The following is a 27,915-nucleotide window of genomic DNA, read 5'->3' as shown; positions in this document are numbered from 1 at the left end:
ATAGACGATAAATATGTTGGAATTCAAAGTACTGCACCTTTAATTTAGCAGCTGCATTTAATAGGACAGGACGAGATTAAAATACTGAGTTTCTCTACAGAATGCATGAAATAGTGGTATCCACTTATCAAAAGAGCTATTATTGTTGCTGAAGCCTCCTTTTGCAACATATTCACCTGTAATATTGCCAAAGTAATAAACCATTCCATTCGTTACAGCCCACTCCGATGGACCCTCCTATTTCACTGAAATTGAAAAAGGCACAAAGTGTCTAAAACGTTTACTTTTGCTAATGTAAAACTGCTGGCATTTTACTTCATTCCTGATAAGCCGGTGCCAGTGGAAGTGATTATTCTTTTCTTATTCAAAGCATATCAGCAATTTAAAAGCGCTCTCAATCTTATCAGGAGTATGAACAGCACGGTTACTGAAAACAGTTTGTACTGGTCCTCTCTCTTTCTGCCAGGCTATCAGATAAACTCAGCTAACTAACTGTATTTACACACAATCAAACCTAAGCTGGGTCTTCCACATACCGTAGCTTCATTCTAGGATACCATATGCTTTTTGCTCCACGGTGTAACAAAAACACAAGCAACAAACACTAACAAATTCATTAGGTAATGAGCTTTTGTGGGTAAGGTCTAAGGTCCCTCAGAGGTAAGGTCTGAGGAAGTGGGTCTTACCCTTGAAAGCTCATTTTACTTAATTGATTTGTAAGTCTTTAAGATGTTTCAGAACTGCTTGTTATTTGTGAAGCTACAGACTAACAAGGCTACCCCTCTGAAAAAATACAAGCAGTGAGTACCCCGACTGGCATCAGATTAAAAAGAAACACGCATACAGCAAAAATACAACATAAAAAGAACGGGGTAGAAATAAGAGAAGTTGAAAATGAATATTTTTGAAATAATAAACCAGTGAAAAGTATCTCCCTCTCAAGACCACACAGATGTTTATATCTAACAGCTGGTAGGGAAACAGCGTAGAGGTGCTGGAACAAAAAATTATCTGAAAAATATTTCGGCTTATTATTTCCTTGCATTTTTATCATATTTATTTATTTTCTCCCTCTTTTTCATTGATATCTATAATTGTAGGAAAAACTGCAATAATTTGTGAAGAGGCACTAAAGCACCTTTAGTATCTCTGGCAGCAGACATGACTGAAAACAACTGCAACCAGTCTCAGTTCTTCCTGTTGAATTTGTTAAAATGCTCACAATGCAAAAGGAGGGTTTTTCTTAGAGCATCTCAAGGAATATTGATATTTTTACTGGTAAGTATGCAGTAAATCACTTATTATCATTTCTGTTTCTTGTGATATTTTGTTGATTGCAAGACAGAAAATAATGGGGCTCTAATTTTTAAAGGGACAAATTTCTCTCTCACGTAAGGTAAATCTAGAGTAAGTCTATTGAGTTCAATGGGGGATTTGGCCTGAGTTACTTTTAAAATGATAGGTACCATGTAGGAACTGAAGAGTTAAATCCACAGGTGAATTTCCATAAGGTACTTTTATGTGTATAGACAGCAAATTAATGGAATTTTATTTAAAAAAATTAAATTTGTATGAACAATTGATTAATTCCATACTCTGTCCTTATGAAAGAACACATTGCTTAAGTTTTGTTCTATGAATGCACCTTCTCCCCACATCTACCCACTGTCTTTGGCCAAATACCTCTGGTAGAACAGAAAAGGGTAGGCACGTGCCACCACCTGAGCCCATCTTATGCCTCTGTCTGGACTCCAGGAACTGAATGAGACATCTCCTAGATTTGTAGGAGAACAATGAGTTGAATTAAGCCAAGTGCGCAATGCTGTGTAATTCAGCCGATTGTTGCTTCTCTATCCGTGACACCTTGGCCCCATGATTGATGGGACAGGTGTCATTCATACTAATGTAAACCACTGACAGTGGCAGCTCAGCTCTTTTAATATCACCCAGCACCAACTGCACACAACCAGCTCAGGATAGAAGATTGATGTGGGGCCCAGAAACCCATATTCAGCTAACAGGTTTTCTGGCTTCATTGTTTGCAGGAACAGTTAGTTAAAAACATGGCATTTCATGCCACTTCAAAACATCTGATCTCTCCCACTAGGTTAACAGCAGTTATGAGAACACTGCCACCAAATTCTTTCACCGCTGGAAAAATGAATATAATTGAATAGCAGAAATCTTAAATTCATGGCTCATTAAACAACTATGGTGGGAACAAAAATACTTCGCTCTGTAATTTTTTGAGAATTTCATTAAAAATTGTTTTGCTAGCAATTCCCATTTGCTTGCTTTCAGCACTGTAACCAAAATATTTTGTTTTTTAAATGGTATTTATGCATTACTTAGCATGTATTTTTACTGGCCACTTTTTTTTTTTTTTTGTAGTAAAATGACCAAATTGTTTCACTAATCAATGCCCACCAGCTTTCCAAAATGAATTCTTCTGGTAATTATTTTACCCATGACACTTGTCAGGATACCACAGACTAGTTAAACGCAAAAAAAAAAAAAAAAAAAAAAAAAACACAGCAATGTAAAAGGGCACCATAATTTTCTTCCAAAAGAAGACAGGAAACAAATGAGGAAGGATTTTTCAAATGGTAAATTGCTGGTTTAAAATAAAAAAAATGAAAGCAAACAAAGCATAACTTTACCTGCATTTTCAATATGTGGAGAATTATTACAAAAAATAGCTGACTGAATTGAGTGGCTATGCTAGGTTAAGAAGTGTATGATTTCACTGTTTTATTAGGTATAACTGGAAAACCTAGTGAAAAAATACTATCTATATGTAAAAAGTTTCAAATGCAAGATACAAAAATCAGTGTTTTTTTTTCCAAGAACATGTCTGTAAACAAAACCAAAAAGATAAGGATGAGGATGGATTTAATAAAACAAGCCTCTTCCCCCTTCTCCCCTCCCCCCCACAATCCTTCATACGGGAAAGAATTTAACTAGTGCTCTGGGACAAGCCAGCATCTTCATTTCATATGGACTTTTTCATTACAGTCACCAGTGTGGCTACATCTGCAAGTTTTTAATTTGAAAAGTATGATTTCAGGTTGTCCAATTTCTGGCTTTTTTGTTTGTTTTTGTTTTCTTGAGGATGGTCAAAACAAGCATCAGCAAATCAACGTCTTCTCATTCTAACTAGCGACATCCATCAATCTCTGATCACACCTATTAGGCTCTCTTTGTAGCCCACACTACATCTTGCGACAGCTTGACCAGTTGTTTCAGGAAAGGGAGTGTGATGGAGCAAAGCTAAATCGACACATCTGTGATACTTCTGACACCCCTCAGCATGGCCAATATTAATTTGTTTTCTTTGGCGAGGTAAGTGCTGCCAAAACATATTACATATGGTGTGCAGTTCCAATCAAAATGATGAAAAGGAGATGTGCAATTTTGTTTCACTCATAGCAACATGAAAAGACGAAGGAATAAGAGATACAAGGGATTACTACAAAGCAATAGTAAAGAGACACCAGTATTTTGTTTTAAAGTTTGGCTTCAGAACACAATCCTTTCTCCAACTTGTCTATCTTGCCTTATAGAAAAAACCTTTGAGATTTTTTTTTAGATGTGTATTTGAAAAAATGAATATAGTTTCAGTAAAACACATTACCACACGCATAAGTAAAGATGCACAGTCCTACACCAGGATATTATGAGCTGATTGATTAGATTAGGGAAAAGGAATCTCTGTTTAATAAGCATGGGCCATACTAAGTTACTGCAACACATTGACAAACCACCCTACAACTGCAAGTATAATGTCCTGTGTCACAGGGTGTGTCCGGGAAAAGATACAATTTAAATCATTATTTTTGTTTGCATATTTGATCTAAATCAGATCGAGTGCGCCTGCAAATTATTTCTGAAGGAAATTCTACATAAACGGTGCCCAGCTGTAAAATCCTGTCTTCAGATCAGAAATCAAGAAGAAAAAAACATATCTTCATCAATTATAGATTAAAGGAGCACCTGTCTTCACCCAGTTCTAAAAGTTTCATTCGTAAGTGATTTGTACAGAACCTTAGTAAGGCAGAGTTTTATATACCAAAAGTGTAGGAAAATTTTGAAACCAAATGTATAATGTGAGTGCTCAAAAAAAGCTGTACCCGATGATAAAGTTTTACATCAGAACACAGAAAGAGAATTTAAACAACTTATTTGGAAAGGCAAGACTCCCAGTAACACTAATCTACTCGATAGCGGAAGGGGAATGAAAGATACACTTGGTTGTTACAAAGGAAATAAATACAGAAAAACTTAACTGCAGAACATCCATTACATCAACAAATAAGGGTCAGTCATTTTAAGGATAACATAGCATCAAAAGTGTATAATATTTATTGTATCTGAATTAGTCTGTAAATTATTACAAATATGGAAAAATATAATTCCTGTAATTTTTTTGCATTAACATTTCATTACACTTTTACTTTTTGCCTAGCACAATTTAAAGCATTTTACCAAAGGAAGATATTTTTGATTTTTTTATTACTTTCTTGCAGGGTGAAAGGAAATTAAAATTATATATGCATATATTTCTAAAGGTATCATGCTTTGCATTAAATCGAGTATGTACTTTTTCTACGAAAAGAATTTTACTTTAAATAAAATACTACCATATACCAGAGGAAGTGTGTGTACAATGCAATTTTTTGATAAAGACAAAAAATTACAGGACTATCACTAAAGGTTATTGCTGATGTCAAGTATTTATATAAAAGCACAGAATATCTCTGGAAACATTATTAATACAAAAATTAGAACTGCTAGGCTCTATGAAGAATCTGACACACAAAATCAGAAGCAAGAACTTGAATACTTACACTGTTATTTATTAAGCTAACTTCCTCTTCTAGGATAAGCAAAGCTGATATATGAAAGCAACAAATTCTTAGAAAGTACCTGTATGAAGTTGAAAGAAATCTTAGCATATGTACTGTATATACACACTACATAAAATGTATGACTATAGCACGTACACATGACACCATCTAAGAGTTGATTTAAATGTATAAATAAATGTTCATATGAATGTGATTGAGAGTTGATTTAAATGTATAAATAAATGTTCAGATGAATGTGATTACTTCAGGAGATATCTGAAAGTAAAAGAAAATGTACAAGATGTAAAAGAACATGTAATAAGTGGAATGTCAAGCTGCAGAGACGGTTGGTGTCATCCCTGCACTATCAAACATACACATGAGTATGATTGGAGACAGAGAGGCTAAATATTTCACTGTCAGAGCATGTCGAGAAGTGCAATTCATTTCTCTCTCATGTGCTTTAGGACAATGACAATTTAATACAAGACTAGTGGATGTAAAAGAGATAAAAACTGAACAAACTGGCCTAGCATAATCACAGATTTCCTCCAGAGAGCTCGCTAGCATGAAGCTCATATGCACTTGTAACATATCAACATTTTATTGTTTCTTTCCTCCACGAATCTGCTATGAAGCAGGAATTCATAGCAATGCTTATCTCAGGACAGCGCTTACTTTCAACTTCATTGGAGACACTAACTAACAGCTCCTTCAAAATTTATCATCTCTCTTCTAAGCATCATAGTGACTGATATTAGATTAGCAAAAATTACTAATAACTGGTGCCACTGGTTTGAAGGGTGTTAACAGATGTGTTAATACATTCATTCTGACATATTTGCAAAGGGGTGAAAACAGCATCCTAATGCCAGGGGTCATGGTCCTTTAGAAATATTCAGTAAAGTGTCTTTAGTATATTTAATCACATGGTTGAAAAAATAATTAAGATTTAATATCATATTGGCACTGAATAATAGATGTTATACAATTTCAGTTTATATAGCTTTAAGAAATGTGGGCATACTATAGCTGCTATATACTCAAAGTACACTTCAAGTATTGTTAAATATAATCACAGACAAGTTACCTTCTGTGTTTGATGAATAGCACCATGTATTTGAAATTAACTGCAAAAGTAGGGTTTGGCTAATGAGGCAGTCCTTATCTTTTCTCAACAGTGCAAGCACAAGTATTTTTCTGCTGGCTCAATATTTTCTTTAAAATGCCCAAAGTATTATTAGCTAAGTTGAAATCTGATTAAAACAACAAAACCAACACCTGACCTGTCAGTCTCACTCATTTCCAGGAAGCAAAGACTAAGACTGGTCTATGCTTTGTTGTTTGCATGTGTTTCTGAAAATAATAATTAAATAAACAATTCTTATTGCTTCTTGTTATTGCTTCCGCACCTATCAGCATTTTTGAAAGCACTTTGCCAAGAGTGGAGGTATTTCTTAGTGAAAAAATTACAGGTACTGAGCCTTCTGTATGTTTAGGCTTTAGCGAAACAAATCTATGAAAGGTCCTGAAACACAGGGCTCTTCAAAAAAGGACAGCGGGCCATGAGAAAAGCAAAAAACAAAGCAGAGGAAAAATTATCAGCCATTCAGGAGAATTAATGGATATCCACAAGGGCTTTGCTAATAACATGGGTTAATTACCATTGCAACGCACCAGGCTCAGTAAATAAAAGAGCACAACCATAAGCACATTAAAATGAGCAACCATCACTAAAAGAGGGGCCAGCCCCAGCAAAAGGAAAGCTGTCAAGGAGCCATTTCAGAACAAGCCCTTTACACTTTCTGCAAGATCTGAAAACATGCCAAAAGAGAGTCTATAACCAAAACCCAAAAACTTGAAAGCAAAAACAAAAACAAATAAAAAAGCAACATGGAAGACCCGCTTTTTGTCCAAGAAGAGACCATAAAACCAATCTATACAGTCAGACACACTTTGGGGCTTACTTCATACCAGAAAGCTTGGTTCTACGTTGCATGCTTGGTAGTGGAACTTAGACTTCAGAGTTTTTGGACTTAAACACTAATGCTCGCTGTATTTTTGAAAAATTCACGCCACATATACGAGAGGTTAAAAAACTGTACCACAAAGAAAGTAACTGTAGACTGAAGTTGGCTATGGCTTTCCACTTACTGATGAAGAAATGTTCCTTAGCCCACCTTTTCCCCACCTTCACATATTGCAGTTATTTCCAGATCAGATTCTTTGGAACTAAGAACTATATCTTTAAAAGGTTTTGATAGTGTAAGAATGAAACTAACACAAACACTCTCTCTCTCTCTCTCTCTCTCTCTCTCTAAGTAAACTTATGAACCATTCCCAGATAAAAGCATGATATTGTTTATAAAAAAATAATATGAAAGATGTATACTGGCCATCGTTGCATTAAAGAATTTTTCTACTGTATGTGACCCCAGATTAGATCCACCTTCTTTATCTAAATTACACTTACCTTAGTTGAGCCTTACTGCTCTTAATCTGTGCATTTTATTTCTCAAATAAACAGTCATGCAACATTATAACAGGTCCATTGGTTTCCTTTTAATTAAATTGTTTTGCATGTTGTTTCAATGAGGGAAGTAGGGAAGGGGTCGAGGGGGTTCAAATTCATGAAACAGAGTGAACCACAAAGGGCAAATGTACACAGTTCACAGAAGCTATCTGGAGTCACAAGTCTATTCAGTTTTCTATGTTTGGCATTCAGAGATCATGTTGAAATTTACAAAACTACTTCCCCCCCCACCTTCACCCCTTCTTTGGAGTGTTTCAATTGCCTTTCCCTCTTCCAACAGCTGTGACAACTGTTAAAACAGTCAGTAAAATTAAGTCCGCTCTATAATCCTGTAGTCCATGTTACATTTTAATCAGAGCGGTTGTAGGAGATTTCATGTTCTGAGCACAATGATTCATTTAGAATGATTAAACAGACACATATGTCAAAATGAGCAGATATATTTATTGCATCTGTTAGGTTATTAACTATTATTACTAAATATCAGTATTATTTTTACTGCCAAAATGCAAAAGCAAGGTTGCAGATGGCTGTAAGTTATTGCATTCTTTAACATGCTCTGCCTTAAAATCAACGCATACCTAGTGATGGTCAGACAGATGTCTGTACACTCCCAAAATGTTTGGTCAATTTTTAGTATGGATTTTCCTCTATACAATAACTAATTGTAGAAATTGTCCACTTGTAAAAATGTTTATTTCATCTATATAGCTTTGTCTGCAGTTCCCTGGGCATGTGGACATGACAGCATACAGGCAAAAAAGAATTACTGTGAATATTGATAGTTCTGGGATTTATTAATTGAGACGGAGACAGATGTGTTTCTGAGCATTAGATATTTCTGTCTGTCCATTCAACCACACACCCATCATACCCCGCATCTGGAAAGTAAATTGGATTGTTTTAAGACGACTTTTAGTTGAGCCAAAAGGGGGGAAAAAAGAATTAGTTTAAATCTTGCACTGGAGCCAAAAAGACATGTGCCCTGATTTCATTTAAATGTATCTACTTTAAGAGGCTTATCTAAACTAATCATTCAAATTAGCTGTAAGGTGGTAAATTCAGGAAAGCTTCTTTGAAAAGGAACTTCTTCCTTCCTTTAATTTTTTTAAATACCGTATGCTCCAGAAAATTAAAATATTAAGTGCAAGCTGTGACCATTGCATTCATACATACATGAAGACAATTTACACCATACAGCAGCTTCCTGAGCACTGACCTATAAAACCTCTCTTAGTGGGCAACCTACCTTTGTTTATTTTCATTTATTTACCCCTGCAGTTTTATAGGGGGTTCTTCCCTGTCTTACTTCAAACTGTTTTCCCACTGGCAGTCTATTTCCTGCTGTTTTCTTTAGCTCCTATGTTATATCACCAACATACAGTCATTGTAAGTCACTTTCCATCTCTGGCTTAATTACAAATAGGAATGCAATATGAAGACACTAAGGACAGCTAGTGGGCACCTACCTATAATACACTGTCACCTCTCTGTACAACCTTTTCATTCAGTATAGCTGGGGTTGTATTTGCTGTTAGCATTTTTTCCTTCAGTATTACAACATTCATTGCTAGTGTAATATGAAAGCACAGCAGAATAACTGGCTTGACAAAGAAAAATGAATCAATGACAGTTCCCATGACATACTAATATTTAAACCTGAGTATAGGTTGAAATCAAGTTTATGAGCTACTCATCACTATTAGAATGCTAGATTTTGTTTGGGTTTCCAGCTTTTTATCTCAGTGTCCAAGCATGTATACCTTCATGTTTACAAAACTAGGTAATTAATAGGTACAGATGAAACAACTACATATAATCATGTATTAAAAAGTTGTTTATTGTCTTTTGCAGGGGAAAAGCCAACAAAATAAAACAAGCTACAGATTAGTTGGAACAAATGTACTTCATTCTATCAGTTCTATATTAAAGTACAAAATATTAAAACCAGTTTGAATCTTTGCTTCCTCAGTGTTTTCTGCTTCTTTATGAAAAGGCGCAAAATTCCCTTGTTACTAAATAGAGTCTTTTGCCAGTGAAGTGCTGGCTGAACAGTATGTTAGACCTGAATTGCAGAAGGCTAATTGTGAATATTCATCCTTAAAGCGGTATTAGCAGTTCTGTTATATTCCCGGCTAATTCTGCATAGGCAAAAATGACAGGAAGACCAAAATATCTGTCAAACTGCAAATACACAAGAGGCACTTGTATAAATCATTTTTATAATGTATTATTTTAAAACCTTCTACTCCCTGGGAAAATGTGTCCTACTCCAAGGCATATTTTAACAATTCACTAAGCATTTGTGCCAAGTGCCTATTATTAGTACCTGAATAAGAAGTGACTGTCACACAGCTGTTTTACTGACAGTCACAGGGCTTTGACTCAAAGGTAACATTGTAGTCAGAGAACAATTCTCCACTTACTGAATTAGCAGATCACCCTCAGCACAAAAAAGACAAGACAGACACAAACGACCATTCATGCACACACAAGCCACAGAGCACTACCTGAATCAATGTTTACATTTTTTCATTTAAAATAATAAATAATAAGAAAGGAAAAAAGATACCTACTCTTCTTCGTAGTGAAGGGAAAATGATTCAGGAAGGCAAAGTTCTACCGAATCCATGTGCGCTCGACAACCATTATTTGTGCACCCCAGCAATAAATCAAAGTTTCCTTGACAGAGCACAGTGCAATTAACACAAATGTTCTCCTGGTGACAAGCCTATAGGCACAGCCAGTTGGGACCAAAAGCTCTCTCAGTCTCCTAATCAAGGACTTAAAGCCCCGATTGGAGCTTATTAATATGAAGTAGGGCTTTACATATGCAGTCCCACTGGCCCAGACAGACACTGGATTGGTAGCACAGTAGCCAATCAGCTATGAGAAGAACAGAAGCTACACAGATTGAGAAAAGCCAGGCAGGTAGAGAGGGGTGGAGAAACTGAAAGAGACTGAAAACAGAGTAGGGAGTTAACAAAAAGAAATTTAAATGCTACCCATATTTGAAGGGGCTGCAAAGAAACACTAATTAGCATAACTCTCTAGGCACTATGGGTTTTCTATAATTTAAAGAATTGTTAGCCAGGTACCCTGAATGGAAGAAATACATGCAGATTCTCAGTTAATGTTGTGAAGAATTCATCATAAGGTAGAGAACTAAGTTTGTGCTGCCATTTGTCTGTTTATTCCATTGTTGCTGTTAGGGGTGGAGGGGGGGGACGACTGCTGGATGGGGGAAGAACGGGTTTAAGTGCTTTTCCTTTTTTCATGCATAAATTATTTTTCTTGTACATAGTGGGCAACTAAACTCAAAATGAATTGTTCTAAAGATTCTGGACAATTCAATTTTTACCTGTAAGTTTGCATTATCAATTTAAAAAAATAGAAATGAAAATCTTATTTGGCGCAGACTTAACAGAAAAACTAACACTATAAAAATGCATCTGTTTTAATTGCACAGGTGCACATGTTGTTGTGGGCATGTTGGTGTACATATACATATAATAGATACATGTTAATATAGGCATATTTAACCCATTAGCCACAAATATAAATATTTACATGTTCATAAACAGAAGGAAAAGATCCAGCACCGATCAATTTCTTCTGTGACTTTGGAGGGATTATAAGGGACTAAACTCACCCTGTTTCATTTTAACAAAATCAGACTGCACTGTGGTATGCCTGCATACCTGCTCCTGCAGTTCTCTTTTCTATCTACTTTTTAAAGCAAATTTTACCAAACTGGAAGGAAAGTAAATCTATCAAATCCATTCCTTGTATAGATGGGCACATCATCATCATCTCTGAACACAATTGCACCAAATTACTGGCTTCTATAAGATGTAGTCATCCACCTTATGAAAGAAAGCTCACTGGATAAGCCAATTATAACCAAGTGATCACACACAAAATCATATGCTGCTTACATTGAAAACACACATTTTCAAAGGCTCGACTACAATGGGGATATGATAAATTTCCTGAAAAAACTACTGATTATCATTAATGTTACTACTAAAATATACTTACTTTCCGGTTTCAGAGAAAGATGTTTTTCTACAACTTGCAGGGGAAATAAATACCATTTACTTTTGACTAATTGCTACTTTCTTAAAAGTGGAGGACCCACAATTTTTTAATAATTCATCTCTAGTGCGCACAAATCTTTTGTGACTGGATTCCCTACATGATGCAAATGACATACTCTTAAGATCAAAACAAATCAGTGCACGCCCTCAGAATGCAATAATACCGTTCATAAAGGGGAACACACTTCTTCACATCTATTACACAGCTTTTGGGAGAAAGAAACCCCAGAAATCAAGTGAACAAAAGAGAAATGCAATAGTATGTTTGAATTCCTTATGCTAGAGAGTGATATCTACCATAACGTATTTAACCAGATGTAAAGGATGGACCTGCTCCATACATATTCAGCATAAATACATGCAAGCTTTAGAATCAGAACCCATGCAGCAAAACTATGGCTCTGACTACTGTATAAAAGCTGGTAGTAAAACCTTAATTACCAGTAGCATTATGCTGTCTATATTGTTAAATGTGAACTCTGTAATTAAGATGTAAATTCGGTTGTAAGCAGTACATTAAAAGACCTCTGAGATGTAAAGTCCAAAGCATTCTGTAGACACACCATACAGATTAAAATATATATATATAGGTCTTAAAACAAGACACATTTAAACATTTTTACAATATTAAAACCCTTCTTAAAAAACACATTGATAAAAGAAATGCTGTTGTGAGAACCAAATCAGCACTTGAAAATTAAATATTTATTCTATGCTATAAGAATCTTGATTTCCATATAAATCCAAAGTCAAAATCCAACTAACTGGTTTATTCATGCACATCTCCAACAACATATAAAGCAATAAATGTCTTCAGTTTAAATGTATAACTTAAATATACACATGCACTCATAAAATAGCTATTTTCTAACTATACTCACATTTGGGCTTGAAATTCCTTTAGACCCTGTACCTTTGTATGTTTTATTATTGAAAACAATCCATTATGGATCTATCTATACCTACATCTCAGTCATTTGATACAAGTGATTTTAAAATTATTTTAGCAGAACATATATAAAATTTGAAATACTATTATTGAGCCATTTTAATCCTTATCAGAACAAATTTGCCACGTTTGCTTTTCTTCATAATCTTGTAGACTGTACATTTATACTCAGTCTGAAAATCTGACGGTCTATTGCCTTCTCTTGTGGTCTGTCTTCCATTTCATGTCCACATAGTTTCAGCTATCCCTTTGCTTTCTCTCCCTATCCAATCTTTCTCTCCCCCTATTAACCATCACTACCTTTCCACCAACCATCTTTCATCCAGGCAAGCAGCTGCCTTCACTGCTGTGCTGCTCCTTAGATCACCAGAAACACAGTGCTATACTTTACGTGTTGATAAACAAAGCAGTTGGCTTCCTCCCCTGGGACAGAAAGTGTCACCTCCACCAGGCCAGGGTCTGGAATTCTAAACTACATTCTTGAACATGGGCTTCCTCATTACTGTTCAGCTAAAAATAAATAAATAAATAAATAAATAAATAAATAAAAAGGTTACTACAGCAGATAGCTGTAGTAAAGTTCTCTCAGTAAACTTTCTTCTGCCACATTTGAAATACATAAAAAGCACTGGGGGGGGGGGGGGCGAGAAATACAGTCAAGGTAGACAGTGGTTTATAGAATTTCAGCAGAGAACATGCATACGCACCCAGACACAAACACCTCTGAATTTCTCAAAATCTACACAGCAAAATCTTACCACAAAGAGTATACAATGCACAGTAGAAACAGAATCAAAGGGGAGGGGAACGGAGAGGGAAACTGTCACAAGTGTCTGCAGCAGTCAATAAGAATTACTGTGCAGTGTCTGCATCTCCACACATCTCTGCGCGTATAATTATCCCTACATAAGAACAGTACATCTTAAACCATCTTCACACTTACATGCAATTGACATTTCAAGGCATCCAAGAAGCCAGATACCTTAACCACAGCTACCTCAAGGTAACCCAAGAAGTAAAGATTCAATGGCACTTTACAGAAGCCACATAGCACATCATGCCAAGTGCATATTTGCTTAGTGAGCAATAGGCAAAATACAGTTAGGAAGGGGCAAAAACATCTAAAATTCAAACATCTGCTCAGACAGTTTATTTTCAAATAACTACTCTTTTGTGAATTTACTACCGTTTATATGGCTGTTCCCTTCCTCAGCAAAATCCAGATAGGGGCTCTAATATTTTCAATAAAGTTTGAAATAAATATTGGAATATCACTGGTTGTTTGAAAGGAACTATGACAGGACCAAATTAATGTTTATTTGCCACTCTGCAAAGTAGCTAAGAGAGCTAGTGACAAATAAAAGCCACAATATAAATTTGTGTTGTGCTATTGAACGATCAGCATTAAAATCACTCTGCTGCTATCTCATTGCTCCTTAGTCACATAATTGGTTTGGACACACGGATTTGATTTTTCAGTTTTGTTTGTTTTTTATTAGAAGGTATGCAGTACATCTCTGGACACAGTTAATTTAGAGAAAAGTCTTTTGTCCTACAAAAGTTGTGAACTTTGCTCAACCACATACAAACAGGTGACTAAAGGTTAGCAGGTAACTACTTTAGCACCATCTGCTACTTCAGTCTGTATTTACTATTAATCACTCCTTGCTCTTAATTTAGACAAAAATCCCACCACCTCAAAATGTGCTTTAGAACTTCATCACAGGCAAAGTGTTGTTCTACACACAAAACTGAGGGTTGGTTGGTTGGTTGTTTAAATGCTCAGTTTTAGCAAATGAAATCTCTCCTTTAAGAAAATCACTGCAATCACTTGGCCACATTACCAAAGTACATTCAAGTCACCTAATCTTAACTATAGACTCTATTTTCTGTTTCCTTTATTTTCAAGGACACAGACATTGATATTTAAATGCCTGTCTTCACTGATACAGAATAGAACTCTTTCACGCTGCTGTAAATGCAAATTCTTCTACTGAACAAAGCACCCTTCACAAAGCCTAAAAAGGTGCTCACCCATTGCCTGACAAACCGCCCCCCAAAAGTCTATCCTCCTTAGAGATAAATGAGGCATCCACTCCAATACTGATATTTTTTTATTACACCAAGCTCTCTTACCCTTGTGTAAGTTTCTTCAGAGAAACAGAAGTGCATTACTGTCTCAGAGAGCGAAGGATAAGATGACTGAGGGAATACAGTTGCTCTGTTTAATTAATACAGGATTATTTCACTTTCATTTTGTGAAGCTAATAATATGACTGGTGGAATGTCAGTAAAAATTAAATCATAAACTAGTGCAGTACCAAAGGGAAAACTTACTTTAGTTATGAAGTATTCCCTGCAGAAATCTTGAAAATCTTATACATATTTACACTGATAAAATACCACATGTACTTCATGGGATACTGCAAGCTTTCAACAATCCTTATGGCACGTATTTACGGAGCAAGAGTTAACATTTTGAAATTATACATTAATAAATGAGTTGCAGTTATATTGTTTCCTGAATGTTAAGCACCACATGCTAAATGCAGAAACACATTCAAGGTCAATGTCCTATTTTAGACCTTTTCAGCAGATGTAATATTATGATAATCACACTTAAAATATTCCTATAGAAAGAGTAAATTAGCCCTTTTCACTAGAAAGATGATTATGATAAACAATAAATCTGTGAGGGGACAAACTCATATTGCTTTTTTCTAAAGCAATGAATTGCTATTCTTTATTGTGATGGTGGCATTTCCATTCAGGAATAAAAAAGAAGGGTCTGGATGATTCTGCTTTTGTATTACCTTTTATTTTTCAAAGGGCTTATATTTGAGAAACATTTTTCCAAAAAATGTTTTCCTTCAGGAAAAAAAAAATTTAAAATCAGTCTTTCCTTTCTCTCCACAACCTGCATGAAATATAGTATCCCACAAAGGGGGAGGAAAAATCAATCAAACAAACAAACAAAAAAAAAACTTAGCATCAACATCCATTCCTAAGTGAAATTAGGGTTTTAGTTGTGACTAATTGAGGTACAAGAGCTGATGGGTTGACAGTGTCTGGATTTTTTTTTCCCTTGTCATCCTACCTGACTGGAAGCTCAAGGAGCTAAAAATAGAAAAGAAGAAGATGGAGAGCAAATATTTCCCCAGTGGAAACACCAATAATCTTTACCGTGAGCTAACATGAATTGCTTGTTACACTGCCCTAGGATATCATGGCTTGAAGCGACAGCGTGAGCGCGCACTCACGTACAAGCCACTAACCATCCTCAAAGCTATTGTAATTTGTGTCTGTGCATGTGCATGTTGCAGGTGCCCCTATGAAATCTGACTTCTGGCCGATACACCTGCCATACAACACACATTATCTTCAGCCCCCTTTTTTTTTTTCCTTCCCTTCTGACTATCTGACTATCCCAGCCCATCTTCCATCACTCTTCTTCCTCTGTCTCCTCCTACTCCCCCTCCACTCTCTCTGCTCTGGCATTTTTATTATTAATGTTATTGCTATTATTACTGTCCAAGCATAAGCTGATCCACAGGGGAGCCTCTGTTAATTTAACCCCTCAAGCGCTAAATTCCTTCACATGTGCCAAAGACACAGGTTTGTTGTTGCCTCCAGCAATATCTCAGGAAGACGAGTGATGGCGGTGTCATATCATCACACGGTGACTTAATCTATTGCGACACCCAGGGAACGGGCAACTGAAGAGATTTACAGAACATGCTCTCTGACTGCGTACAAAAATTATATCCCTCTTCCCAATAAACTGAGTCACATGGAACAAAGTGAAACAAATTTCACCCTCCTACCACTTAGTTTTTACCATTCACTGTATATTATTCATTCCTCCCACAATGGTAGTGGTCTTACTGTACACCATACATCTATGCAGCACTTTTACTACATTTGTGTTCTCTCTCCTTTGTTCTTCTCACGTTGCCTGATTAACAAACAGGCAGATCATGCTGAACTGCCAAGTAACATTGTCTCAAATGTTTTCTCTGTATACTAGATGACTGGAACTATCACTTATACCAAGGTTATCTCTGTGTGCGCTCTCCTGCAGTCTGACATCGAATGCATGTTTCTAAAACAATAGTTTAAAGAGCTTGCACTTTTTTAAGGGTGCACAGAACACCATACTAAACTTTCAACATTTAGCCACCATAAATACTGAGTGGAAGAAAACCACCAACTCTGCATGCTGAAAAATGGAAGACTGTCTTCCTACCCTGAAGATTTTCCGCATGGGCACCCTCCTTTTGTAATCTGTTACTACTATTAAAAAAGGAATGAAAATTTCACTTGGAATCATATGATTAATTCTTTTAGAAGCCAGGTGATATTCTCTATCTTAACTCTGAGGTTCATTGTGATGGAAGCATTTGGAGTAAGTTTAATCAATTTTGGAATATTTCTTGAGTTAGGAAGCTAAAGAATTTTCATCGGTATTACAGATAGGGGGCAGGAGGAATACTCTGTTCTCTAACTTGGAATTCAAAATATTAAAGTGACAACAGTCAATAAAGCATGAAGCCCCCTTATTAAGGCATCTCCCAGCAGCAACTCGTCCTTATTTGAAACCTCATATTGATTTTAGTGGGACTACTTGCACATGGAATGATTTGCAGCAGACTAGGCCCTTAACATCTGAAACGTAGAATGCTGACATTTTTCAGACTGCCTGCCCAAAGAGTTCTGAGGATGCATAGGTACATACACGTACAAAGTAGCAGTAGGATTAAATAGTAATTTGTACTTTTCTCCCATGGCTCTAACAAAGAGACTTTTGTTTTATAAAGTAAGTTCTAGGTTTGAGATGGGGAATTGGTTTTAATCATTCCAAAATGTGTTTCACCACTGATTACACTTACCAAATCTCATAGCCCACCCCCTCTGAACACTGGAACTCAGATGAGGTTTAAGAAAGTCGTGGAAGAACACATTTGAGCTCAGGAAAGAGGCTGTTCTCTACACCCAAAAGAGGTCCACACTAATGTATTCAAAAATGTACCAGGTAGCACTGCACACTAACGCAATATAACATTTTTGCAGTCACTGATGTGCTTATACAATATCATCATTTTCCTTTGATCACTTTAACACTTATCGACTGCAATGTATTAGAATCACATCGTTAAAGACAGTGGGTCCTGCCATTATTTGTTGTGACTAATGCAATGAAAACATTCACATTTTTTCTAACTGTATGAGCAAAGATGATTAAATGAGACAATATAATCTTAATGTGATATTTTTGTGGCTGGAACTTTCCATTATTGCCTGAGTTCCGGTCCCACTACCAGCCTCATTTCTATTGATCAAGCAGTTAGTCCTATTCAATTATTCAATCTCAATCAATAGATTTAGTTCTATGAGATGTAAACCTTATGCTTACCATTATCCAATTTAATTCATGTGTCTGCACATTTGGACAGATTTACAGGTTTCCTCTTTTAGAAATAAGCAAAGCTAGGTTTCTGAAACTAGCCTCTCCTTCTCACCCGTCCTACCACCTTTTTTAGCCTTTGTGTATCTCGAGGATCTGTTACGTTGACAGAATTCATGAGTGAACAGAAAAACTGATACATTATTTTATTAAATACTAGAATAGAAAATAAATCAAAATGATAGAGACTCATTTTTAAAGGAGGCCCTATCAGTGCCCATCTGCAAAAATGAATGTACTGCAAAATACCACATATGCACTTACATTGAAAATTGGGACCATCACATATATTACATGAATGTATACATACTCATTCTACATTCAAACATGGCCATCTTCATATGATCATCTCAGTACTGTATGCGCTAAAAAGTAAACGTGAACAAATGTGAACACAGGACTTGGGGCATGAATAGGTAAAGGGTTGATTTCTGAAGCTAGGTTAGGACCATTTTATTAACTTTGCCACAAAGTCCAGATTTCTGCATCTAGAAGATCCAAACCAACTGACCTCAAAATCATCTCGACATGCTAATGTGTTGAATATACATCTTTTCCCCTTTGGAAGCTGATCTAATATGCCCTTCTCTGCCAAAACTCATATTGGCTACACTGCTATATTTGCCTGAGTAAGACCTTCAGGAACAGACTTCTCCTTGTGATTTTGAGCTTACAGATTTATCCTGAAAAATAATAGAGGTCTGTATAGTCCCTAGATGGAGATTGTTTTGGATAGCACATTGGTAACAACTAAATTTCATCATGATTTTAAATTATATGGACAGGCCAGTCAACGAAAGAAGTAATGGTTCTTCCCTGATGCTGTCCTGTGAAATATTGAGTTCTCCTAATGTGCTGGGTTCCCCCACCCCTTTGCTGCCAATGGCATGAGTACGTAGTTCAGCACCTCACTGTTTCATTACTGTAAGAACAAAGGCGTGCGCTACTCGAGGACGTTCAGAATGATTTTCCACATGAAGCCATTGGGGCTCCATTCTTTACAGGGATGTAAGAATCTCTTCATTAATATTGGAGGTAAGAGTGAAATCCATAAAATGTCTTTTAGGAACTAAACATGATTAAAAAAAGTGGTGATGAAATTTTCAAATTGAACTTCTTGCTGTCACATCAGACCATCAGCCTCTGAGGCATTAAACTCTACTTCTATTGTTAAGAGCAGGACGCTGTTGCAGCACTTGTACTCGTACATGTATGCTCAAAATACTATCTGTCTTTATTCATATTACAAAGCGGCAAAATGAAAATCATTTCTCTTTCAATATATTTTCTAAATGAATTCTATAAACCTGATTTAAATACTTGGATTATGTTTTGGAACAAGGGTTAAGAGTGGCTTAAGTAAAGCATATAAGCAAATCAGAATTTTATTCTTCAGTCATTGAGAAAGCAGAGATATAAGATGAAAGGGCTGAATTGCCCTTCTCTTCATATGTACTGCAAACTTCCCTCACTCTTCCTGTTTTCCTTGCAGATTAACTTGTAAATCAAGCTACAGCCACGTTTGAATTCCTGAGTTCTGACTCCTGACCTCAGTTATGTTAGCCCTTCTCTGCTGAAGACCTGTCCTTGGATCACCAACTTGCTATTAGGCTATCGTTAATAGGTCTGACCTGTGCAATTTTTTTTAAAGTCTGGCTACAGTCCTATCTTTAAATTCTTTATTCTGAATGAATACTGATTTTGTGACATGAAGTCTGTAATATAATAAAATGCAAACAATGAAAAGGCTACAGTTTACCAAAAAAAAAAAATCTATTTGTCTAACAGTATGGAGATGCTCCCAGTTTAGTTTGGGCAGTTCACGTAGCTCTTGAGAAATGGAGCCGTTTCACCACATAAAAATAAAGGCATCTGCAAAAGTGAAACATTTTCTTTCAGGGAGTCTTTTCTGCAACTTGTAGCTAATAAAATGAAAGACAAAATCCTGGATTTCGTGTTAATTTTCTTACAAGCAGGAGCACTGTTACAGAAGGCAGCAGCAAAAGCCTTCCCAGCACAGTCCCCTTATATCACATTTGCATTTCTATTCAGCCACATTGCCTGACAATGAAGCAAGTGGGTCTGCCTTATCTGTACAATTCTGGACAACAGAGATTTCTAAGCCATGCAAAGGAACAAGCTTAACATTCAACACTCAACACTTTCCAGTGCAGCCTCTCTCTGCCCCCACAAGATCCTGTGGGGAATGCAGTCCCTTAACACCTGTCCACACCAAAACCTTACTGTCAGGTTATCAGAAAATGAACTGGTTAAAAACCAACCAACCAACCAAACAATAACAAAATGTCAGCAAGACTTTCAAAGATAGACCAGTCCCAGAGAAAAATATTCCCCAATCTGTAAATTTGAAAGCATGCTTCCATCATAATTGAAAACCGAGGAGTTGCCCAAGAATGTAAAAGAGAGATACAATGCCCCAAAAATGGGTTGATACTTTACCTGCCCCATTTTGACTTTTTTTAATACATCAAATGCAATCTAGAGAGCAATTTATCATAAAAATGACAAACCTTCCACATTGCACTAGTTTTCATTAAGGCACCTTCAGCAGCTACTCTTGCTAACTTGTGCCATTTCATTTCAGTCTGAGAAAACTTCAGCCTAATTCCTTCAAAATTAATATTGTCTCATTTAAAAGTTAAAGATGACACAAGAATCATACAAGCTGGAATTTCTCTGGATCAAACGTGTTATAACCGGACTTAAACCTGTTATAATACAGGATAGGCTTTAAACTGCAAGAAAAAGTTATAATCACACAGCTCTATAAACATTTGGAGTTCATTCTGACTTTCTGTGACACCAAGATATCTATTGTATCTGTCCCTTTGGTCCACTCCCCTTCCTTATCCTCAGATTTTCTATGCAACAGCACACTGTTTATCTACACAGTCTGGAGTTCAAGGAACCCACTCTGGGAGAGATTTAGCCAGTGGGATACTTGAATTTACAGATTTCTTATATGGGTAAGGGGTGGGGGTGAAGGGTATCCACATTTGACAGTGTAGAGGCCTTAAAGCACAATACACATTTTACACAACATAATGCAGTTTCAAACTGATAGCTTAACAATTCAGTTCCTTTCCTAACCTACTAAGTAATGATCCTGTGTTTTCTCTCTCTCATTCACACACACACACACACGAACCCACAAACGCAAAATATTACTGCCAAAACAAGGCAGCCACCATTTATTAGCAATGCAGAGGTGTTACTATTATTCGTAGAGTGTACAAAGTTGTTTCAAACAGCTTGCTGTCCATAATTTTGCTAACCTGGATGCCCTGAGGAGCTTCTGCTTTTGCTTTCTGTGATGCTGTTGCCCTTTCACACTGCAGCAAAGGGATAAGGGGTGTATTCTGGTTCTCCAGATGCCAGTGAGAGGACAGACTTTTTTTTTTTTTATTATTATCCCTGCCACTGCAAATGGCCCCAGTAATGTAAAAACAATGAGAAGTCCTGTGGCACCTTATAGACTAACAAATTGATTGGTGCATAAGCTTTCATGGGTAAAGACATGCATCTAACAAAGTGGGCCTTTGTCCACGAAAGCTTGTGTTCCAATCAATTTGTCAGTCTAGAAGGCGTCACAGGACATTTGCGGATACAGACTAACATGGCCACCCCTCTGATGCTTGTCACCAGTGCTGTTGTTGAACTGAAACTACAAGTTGTTCTTTGATACCACACAAACACTGCATAGCCTTGATATGCTGCAACAGTGACAACAGGCAAAAGTGGCTGACTTAATGGGGGACACGTGCATGCAGGGTAGGGAAGAATTGAATCCTTAAACATTGGTAGTGGGGACTGACTTTGCATCACACACACACACACACACACACACACAATAATACATCTGTTGTAGGAAAAATTGCAGAAGTTGCCAACATAAAGTAAACATTTACCAACTGTTACCAGACTGTAATGTTTTAAATATTATGGTCTGTCAGATGTCACACTGGGTAACTGTTTGACTGCTTTATTAAGGGAAACTACTGTAAATGAAAAGAGACAATGCAAAGGCTTGACTATTAAGGAAAGAGATGTTAGGTCAAGCATTTTGTCAGTTTGTCCAAGGACAATGCGGATCTCAAGTTGGTTTATACAGTAAGCTTAAGTAATTTAAAATTAAAAAAAAATTAAAAAATTAAAATTAAAAAAGTAAAATAAAAATTAGGCTCTGGCCTCAGCTCCCTTGTACATGCCATTGACCACAAGTTGCAATTTATACTGTGCACTATTTAATCTATAAATAAGTTCTCCATGGTATTTCTACTATACCTATCAGTGTGGTTTCTAGTTGGTCATCACACACATTTTTTGTGAATTACAATACTCAGCATGACCAGAGGAAAAATTCAGCAAATTAATGAATTTCATAGGCAAAACATAATTTCTTGTCTTCTTTGGGCATTTGCAAGGTAAGGTTTTATTTTCAGCTTCAGGTCAATATCAGATGCATTAGTCTGTCAGTGGATCCAGGATTTTTAGGAGGAAGTCATCAGTGGACTGAATAAGCAATAAATTAAAATGTGGGTGTTTAGGTCACCATGCCTAACATGGCATTCCTTTGTCTACTGCCTCACAAAAAGGAAGAATTTTTCAGGACAATCTGCCTTTCTGAAAATATATTCACTGTAAGGCCACTTAGGTCAGTGAAATTTCAACTGACTGGCTACCTACCCTAAAGCACCTTTCAATTGTGTATCCACAATGTAGTTCAGAAAATACATTTATGGAAAAATAAAATAGATGTGACTTGTTTGTTTAGCTCAATTCCTTCCATTTAGTCATCTTCTTTCCCTTTGCTGGACATTAGCACACATTTTCCTTTGAAAAGCTTGGAAGTTTTACAAGTGCCCAAAACCAAAGAATGGGGTACTTGACTTTTATGTAATCTGAATAGGAGCCACATACCAATAGAGTCTATAAAGATTACCAGATCAACTCATCATCTGTGTTCGGGCCAATATAAAACTTCTACTGTTCGATGACCTGTCTGGTTATAATTTTGTCCCATCTTCCATCTGTTCTTCTTGCTGGCCCCCTGCCACATCAGCTTCACTACTTCAGAGTCTTTCTTCAAGATGTCATTCAACATGGTTTGCTACCATGCCCATTTGTTTCCCTTTCCATGTGAGATGAAGCATACATCTTTCTTTCTCTCTCCAGCTTTTTGCTTCTGCTCCATCTTCTTTGTGAGTGTCTATGTTTCTGCTCCATTTATCATGGCTGGCAGTATGTACTATGCAGGTGTCAAGAAAAGCAAGGGAGTTCACTCTTCATGATATTGCCTTTCCAGCCTCCTTATGGCTCACTATCCAGTCTCAGCTCTTAGTCTTTAAACTACATGTTTAGAATAGTGTGCATAATTTCCAAATAAATCACTTTAAGGTGAATTAAAGTACATAACAACAACAGTGCAGCTTTATTGTCAGTAGACACTTCTTTAGGCTCACTCTGATTTCTTTCTGTATTCATTTTTCTTCAATTTTGTTTACTTCCCAAGTTTTGTTGCTGTTAACATTATAGCATTTTATACTTCCTGCCAAAAAGTGCATTAAATCCATAACTATGCCAGAAGTAATGCATACTTACATGGCTTTGTACTTCTGCCCAAAATGTGGTTACTCAATGGCTTTACATTTGCATATTATATACACATGCTTAACAAATAATTCCATTTGGAAAAAAAAACAACGTGTTTTGCATCTACAATGCTGATATTTCAGAATGAAGGCTAACAAACTGTCCCCAATTCTTCCCTCAGTTACACTGACTTCCTCAGGATTGCTGAAAGGTGGTTAAAAGCAGAACTTGACCGACTTCTCTAAATAACTTAACATCTCTAAGGAGTTTACCTCATGCAGAACCCAATTACAAGAAAACCAGATGCTTACCCCCACTCAATATCAGGCCTACCATATTCAAGATCACATACTCATCAATATAATTCACCTCTACAAATACAAGACTCTGGTCCAAATTTGATGCTGGAGAAGTATTATCCAGTTCAGGGTTACACCAAGGCAAAATTCAAAACTTACATCATCTGTTATACCTATAGACAAAAGGGATAATTAAATACAGGTTGAACCTCTCTAATCCAGTATTCTATACTCAGGCAACTCCTGTTTTCTGGCATGATTTTAGTTAGGTGAATGTCCACTTACCACGTGTGTGGCCAAGTTTCCCATGGTCCCATAAAGTTTCTTTACAGCCATCACTCCCAGCCCCAGATCTCAGTGTTCTATGCTGTTATTTAGTTCAAATTACCCCTAAATATCTTCTAAGAGCCCACTAAGCAGTGGAAGTGTTGATAATGCTGCTGGCCAAAACTGACCTTCCATGGTTTGGCAAATTCTCTGGTTCGTCACTGGTCAGGTCCCAAGGGTTCCAGACTACAGAGGTTCAACCTGTACTAAAATTCAACATTTCAATGCTGAATTTCCTTGCACTTCCTAGTTACTCTGGACAGTAATCAGAGATTTTAAAATTCTTTTTTCACCTGACAGATTTCATCTCAGTTGAAAACTTCAAATCTGTAATAACTGTTACCATATGCCAGTACAGTGAAGACTGTAGGACTCTGAAATTAAAATACTAATTGACTGTGTATACATATATCAGAAGACCATGCCAAAAAACCTTGTAAAATGTAAAGTGAAAACATCATGGGTATGCATGTGCTCTGAATAGCTTGACTGAACACGGTGCTGCAGTTGAGAGGAGTGGCTGGCTCCCAGTATAGGTAAGAGGCATGGTGCTTTTCAGTTTTAGGTCTTCCATTCAACTTCTGATCTCTACTGACTGGGTCAGAAGTCCCCATAATTTGACAGCACTTTGGTGGCTGAATAAAAATAATTGGTTATCTTAGCTGAGTTCTTGCAAAGTGTCCACAATAAGGTTGAAGAATGAACAGGCATGGAACAAGAATTATCATCTCCCCTGACAAGTAGTACTTAAAGTGGAACGAAGTTACCATAATTTTGAGGATACTCTATCTTCCTGTGATATCAAAACCACTGCCAAGCCCAACTTCGAACAACATACCCACTTAAAATGAACAAAAAAAAAAATCCTCACAGCTCTTTAAAAGGTATAGTGTCCACATGACTTTGCTATGGATGAATTACTGAGTGTGAATAGGTCATTTTGTCACTTGGATGGGACAGAATGACAAATGCCCTTCATTTCTCAAGGTTTTGTTGGTATTGAGCTAGAAACTTACAGAGCTACTGAGGAGGTTGTTGGAGAAACTTGCCTGCCAAGCCCTTATGGAATATGGTATCTAGTTTCAGTGTCCAAATTTCAAAAGGATGTTGGCAAACTGAAGAGTTCAGGAAAGAGCTACAAGAATGATTGGAGGTCTGGAAAACATGCCTAATAGGAAAAGACTAAAATAGCTCGATTTATGTAACAAATCCAAGAGAATATTGAGACACAACTTGACCATGGTCCACAAGCCCCGTAAAGGGAATAGATTTCAGAATGCTGATGACTCTTCAATCTATCAGAAAAGAGTATAACAAGATCAGATGGTTGGAAGCTGAAGCTAGACAAATTTTGAGTAAATTTAAGACAGGTTAATTAACCATCGGGACAATCTAGTGAGGGATGAAGCAGATTACATATCACTTGAAAGTAAGATCACATGTGTTTCTTAGAGATATGCTGAATAACTCAAACAGTTATGGGCTTGATGCAGAAATAACTAGCTAAAATTCTAATGCCCAGTGTTATGCAGGTCAGACTAGCTGAGTATAATGGTTCCTTCTGGCCTTACACTTAATGAATCTATACTATACTGAATTACACATATCCAACTGCAACATTAATCATTTTTATTATTCCATATTATGAAGGGTTGAACTTATGCATACCCTGTACTATTGTACTGCTGAAACACTTTGCCTTAGCTTCTTTCTGGTTCCTATATAGCCTTAGCATGACAAAAATATTTAAAATAACAATTGCAAAATAGACCATATGGGCAAAATGTCTCATTTGTTGCACCAGGCAACTTGTTGCTGTAAGTTCCATTTTACAACCATTGTTTAAACATTTCTTAACCAAAACTACAAATTCCACAAAGCAAGCCTGTAAACTACATCCCAACTAATATTCCAAGGCACTGCCCTGAAACCATCCACTTGTGAGTGGTCTTTTTCCTGTACCAATAGTTCCGTGGAAGCTGACAGACCTATTCATGCATAGTAAGGCGTAAAAATCAGGCCCCAGTTAAAAAAGATCACATTTTCTTCCTGCAAAATTCTTGTATACTTCCAACACTGTAACAATCATGCAAGCACAATCCAAGGTTCTAATTCAAACCTTCAGGTGGTGTTTTTCTTAAAATTCCCCTCCTTTGCCAAAATGAATTAAAATTGTGTTGCCTTTCTCTAAAATCAGCAATATCCTTAATGCTTAATATGAGTGAGCTATACAATTATCCCACATTTACTAAGAGAAAATAGTGAAAAGTAAAATACTATCAGAACTATTTTAGCCAAATTTGTAACAATGTCTCTTCAACCCAGTAAAAATTCATGTGAGGAAAAAAATGTTGACAGCCGGGAGAGGGTCAAGGTTATGGCTATAAAGAAGGCAAAAGCAGCAGTGTTAGCAATATATAGGGAACAGCATAGTGGGCAACACATGGCAAATCATGAACAATGGCAGATTACAATGATATAATGAAGGAATGCATCTCATACCCTGGCAGCCAAGGACAGCACAAGACAATGACCCATCCAATTACTTCTACTATTATTTTATTCTTCATCCTTCAGTCAACTATTTCAAGCATATGAAGCACCACCTTAAATCAATCTTACATTCATTCCACATATGCCTTTACAGGTATGCTCGTTTTATTCTAGTACAGTCTGTGTCTGGCACTAGAGAGAAGAACAAATTAATGTGCGTATAATTCTAAGCAGAGTCTGTCTGCAAGGTGCTAACACACATTTTCCATTTTCTCCCCTTTACAGAAGTTCCAGTAACTGTCCTCCACTGCAAAATGATATTTAGTGCCATCATGTGCAATGGGGCAAGTCATACCTATTGACCAATACTACACACTTGTTTGTGTTGTCTCTCTGGTTCGACAAGTCTGTACCAATGGCACCTGTTAAAGCTGCTTCAACTAAGCCGTTCTGCATTTGTCTGGCTGGATTTGGACTTCCTGGATCCCTGACTGAATACAAAGTGATTAGAAAAACCAGTGTTTGGCAACAAGCACAGTGGGGAGTACACTGTGTATTGGTATACAAGTGCACAATGTGTTCTTCATAACATCACTAAGGGAGCATGCTGCTAGAATCTCTGTGCTGTTGAGATCAAAATGGTTTCCTTTGTTGTCAGCTGTTTAATGGCAGCTGTTTAATGTAATTCCAAATAACCTACTTGAATGAAGTGGTCATTCGTACAGTCCACTTTAATGTAGCAAAAAATCCCAGATCGGCCACATTATTTTTCTATTATTCTTTTGAAAAGTTACACCTTCTTATGTTTCTCTAAGCCTGCCAAAGTAATAAGATATTCCGTAATTCTTTTCTTTCTTTCTTTTTTTTTTTTTTAAAAAGCTATATAATAAATGAATAAAAAGGATAGGCTCAAATATGAATTTCAAAATATTTTGATGTACTTTAAACATAAATCTTTGGCTACAAATACCATTCTTACTTCATAAAAATATAAAATGCCCCAAAAAGTGAACTTGCCCATGTAAGTGTGTGTGCGAACACAGGCATTTTCTTATCATTTAAATTGTTTGCATTATAACATTTCATAAAACCAAGTTGACAGAAAAATGTTGGTATTATAAACATTTATAGTTTTGTTTAATAGAGTGTAAATTACATATTCTGTGACTGCATTATTTTTGTCAAAATCTGATACTATACTAGAAGATACAAGACTCAATCTTTAAAAATATTTGCAGTTCTCTGATGAACAATAGAGGGCACTAATGCTTCTAATCTAGCAAAAGTATG

At 36.5% G+C, this 27,915-nt stretch overlaps 1 protein-coding gene across 13 annotated transcripts in view; it reads right to left on the bottom strand.

Annotated features, from left to right (window-relative positions):
• ESRRG (estrogen related receptor gamma) overlaps positions 1–27,915 on the bottom strand; it is a 506,336-nt gene that overhangs the window by 192,324 nt on the left and 286,097 nt on the right. The window contains exon 1 of one of the 13 annotated variants that reach the window (XM_074989954.1): positions 12,362–12,400. The exons of 10 other annotated variants lie outside the window; for them this stretch is intronic. In XM_074989954.1, coding sequence (XP_074846055.1) covers positions 12,362–12,363 — 2 coding nt within the window. In that variant the 5' untranslated portion in view covers positions 12,364–12,400. Of the gene's footprint in view, positions 1–9,952; positions 10,117–12,361; positions 12,401–27,915 lie in introns of those variants that run through there. 2 more of the 13 variants (XM_074989951.1, XM_074989962.1) reach the window with 2 other exon arrangements.

Source organism: Carettochelys insculpta, chromosome 3, assembly GCF_033958435.1.
Source record: "Carettochelys insculpta isolate YL-2023 chromosome 3, ASM3395843v1, whole genome shotgun sequence".
NCBI lineage: Eukaryota > Metazoa > Chordata > Testudines > Carettochelyidae > Carettochelys > Carettochelys insculpta.
This window is presented reverse-complemented; position numbering and strand designations above follow the sequence as displayed.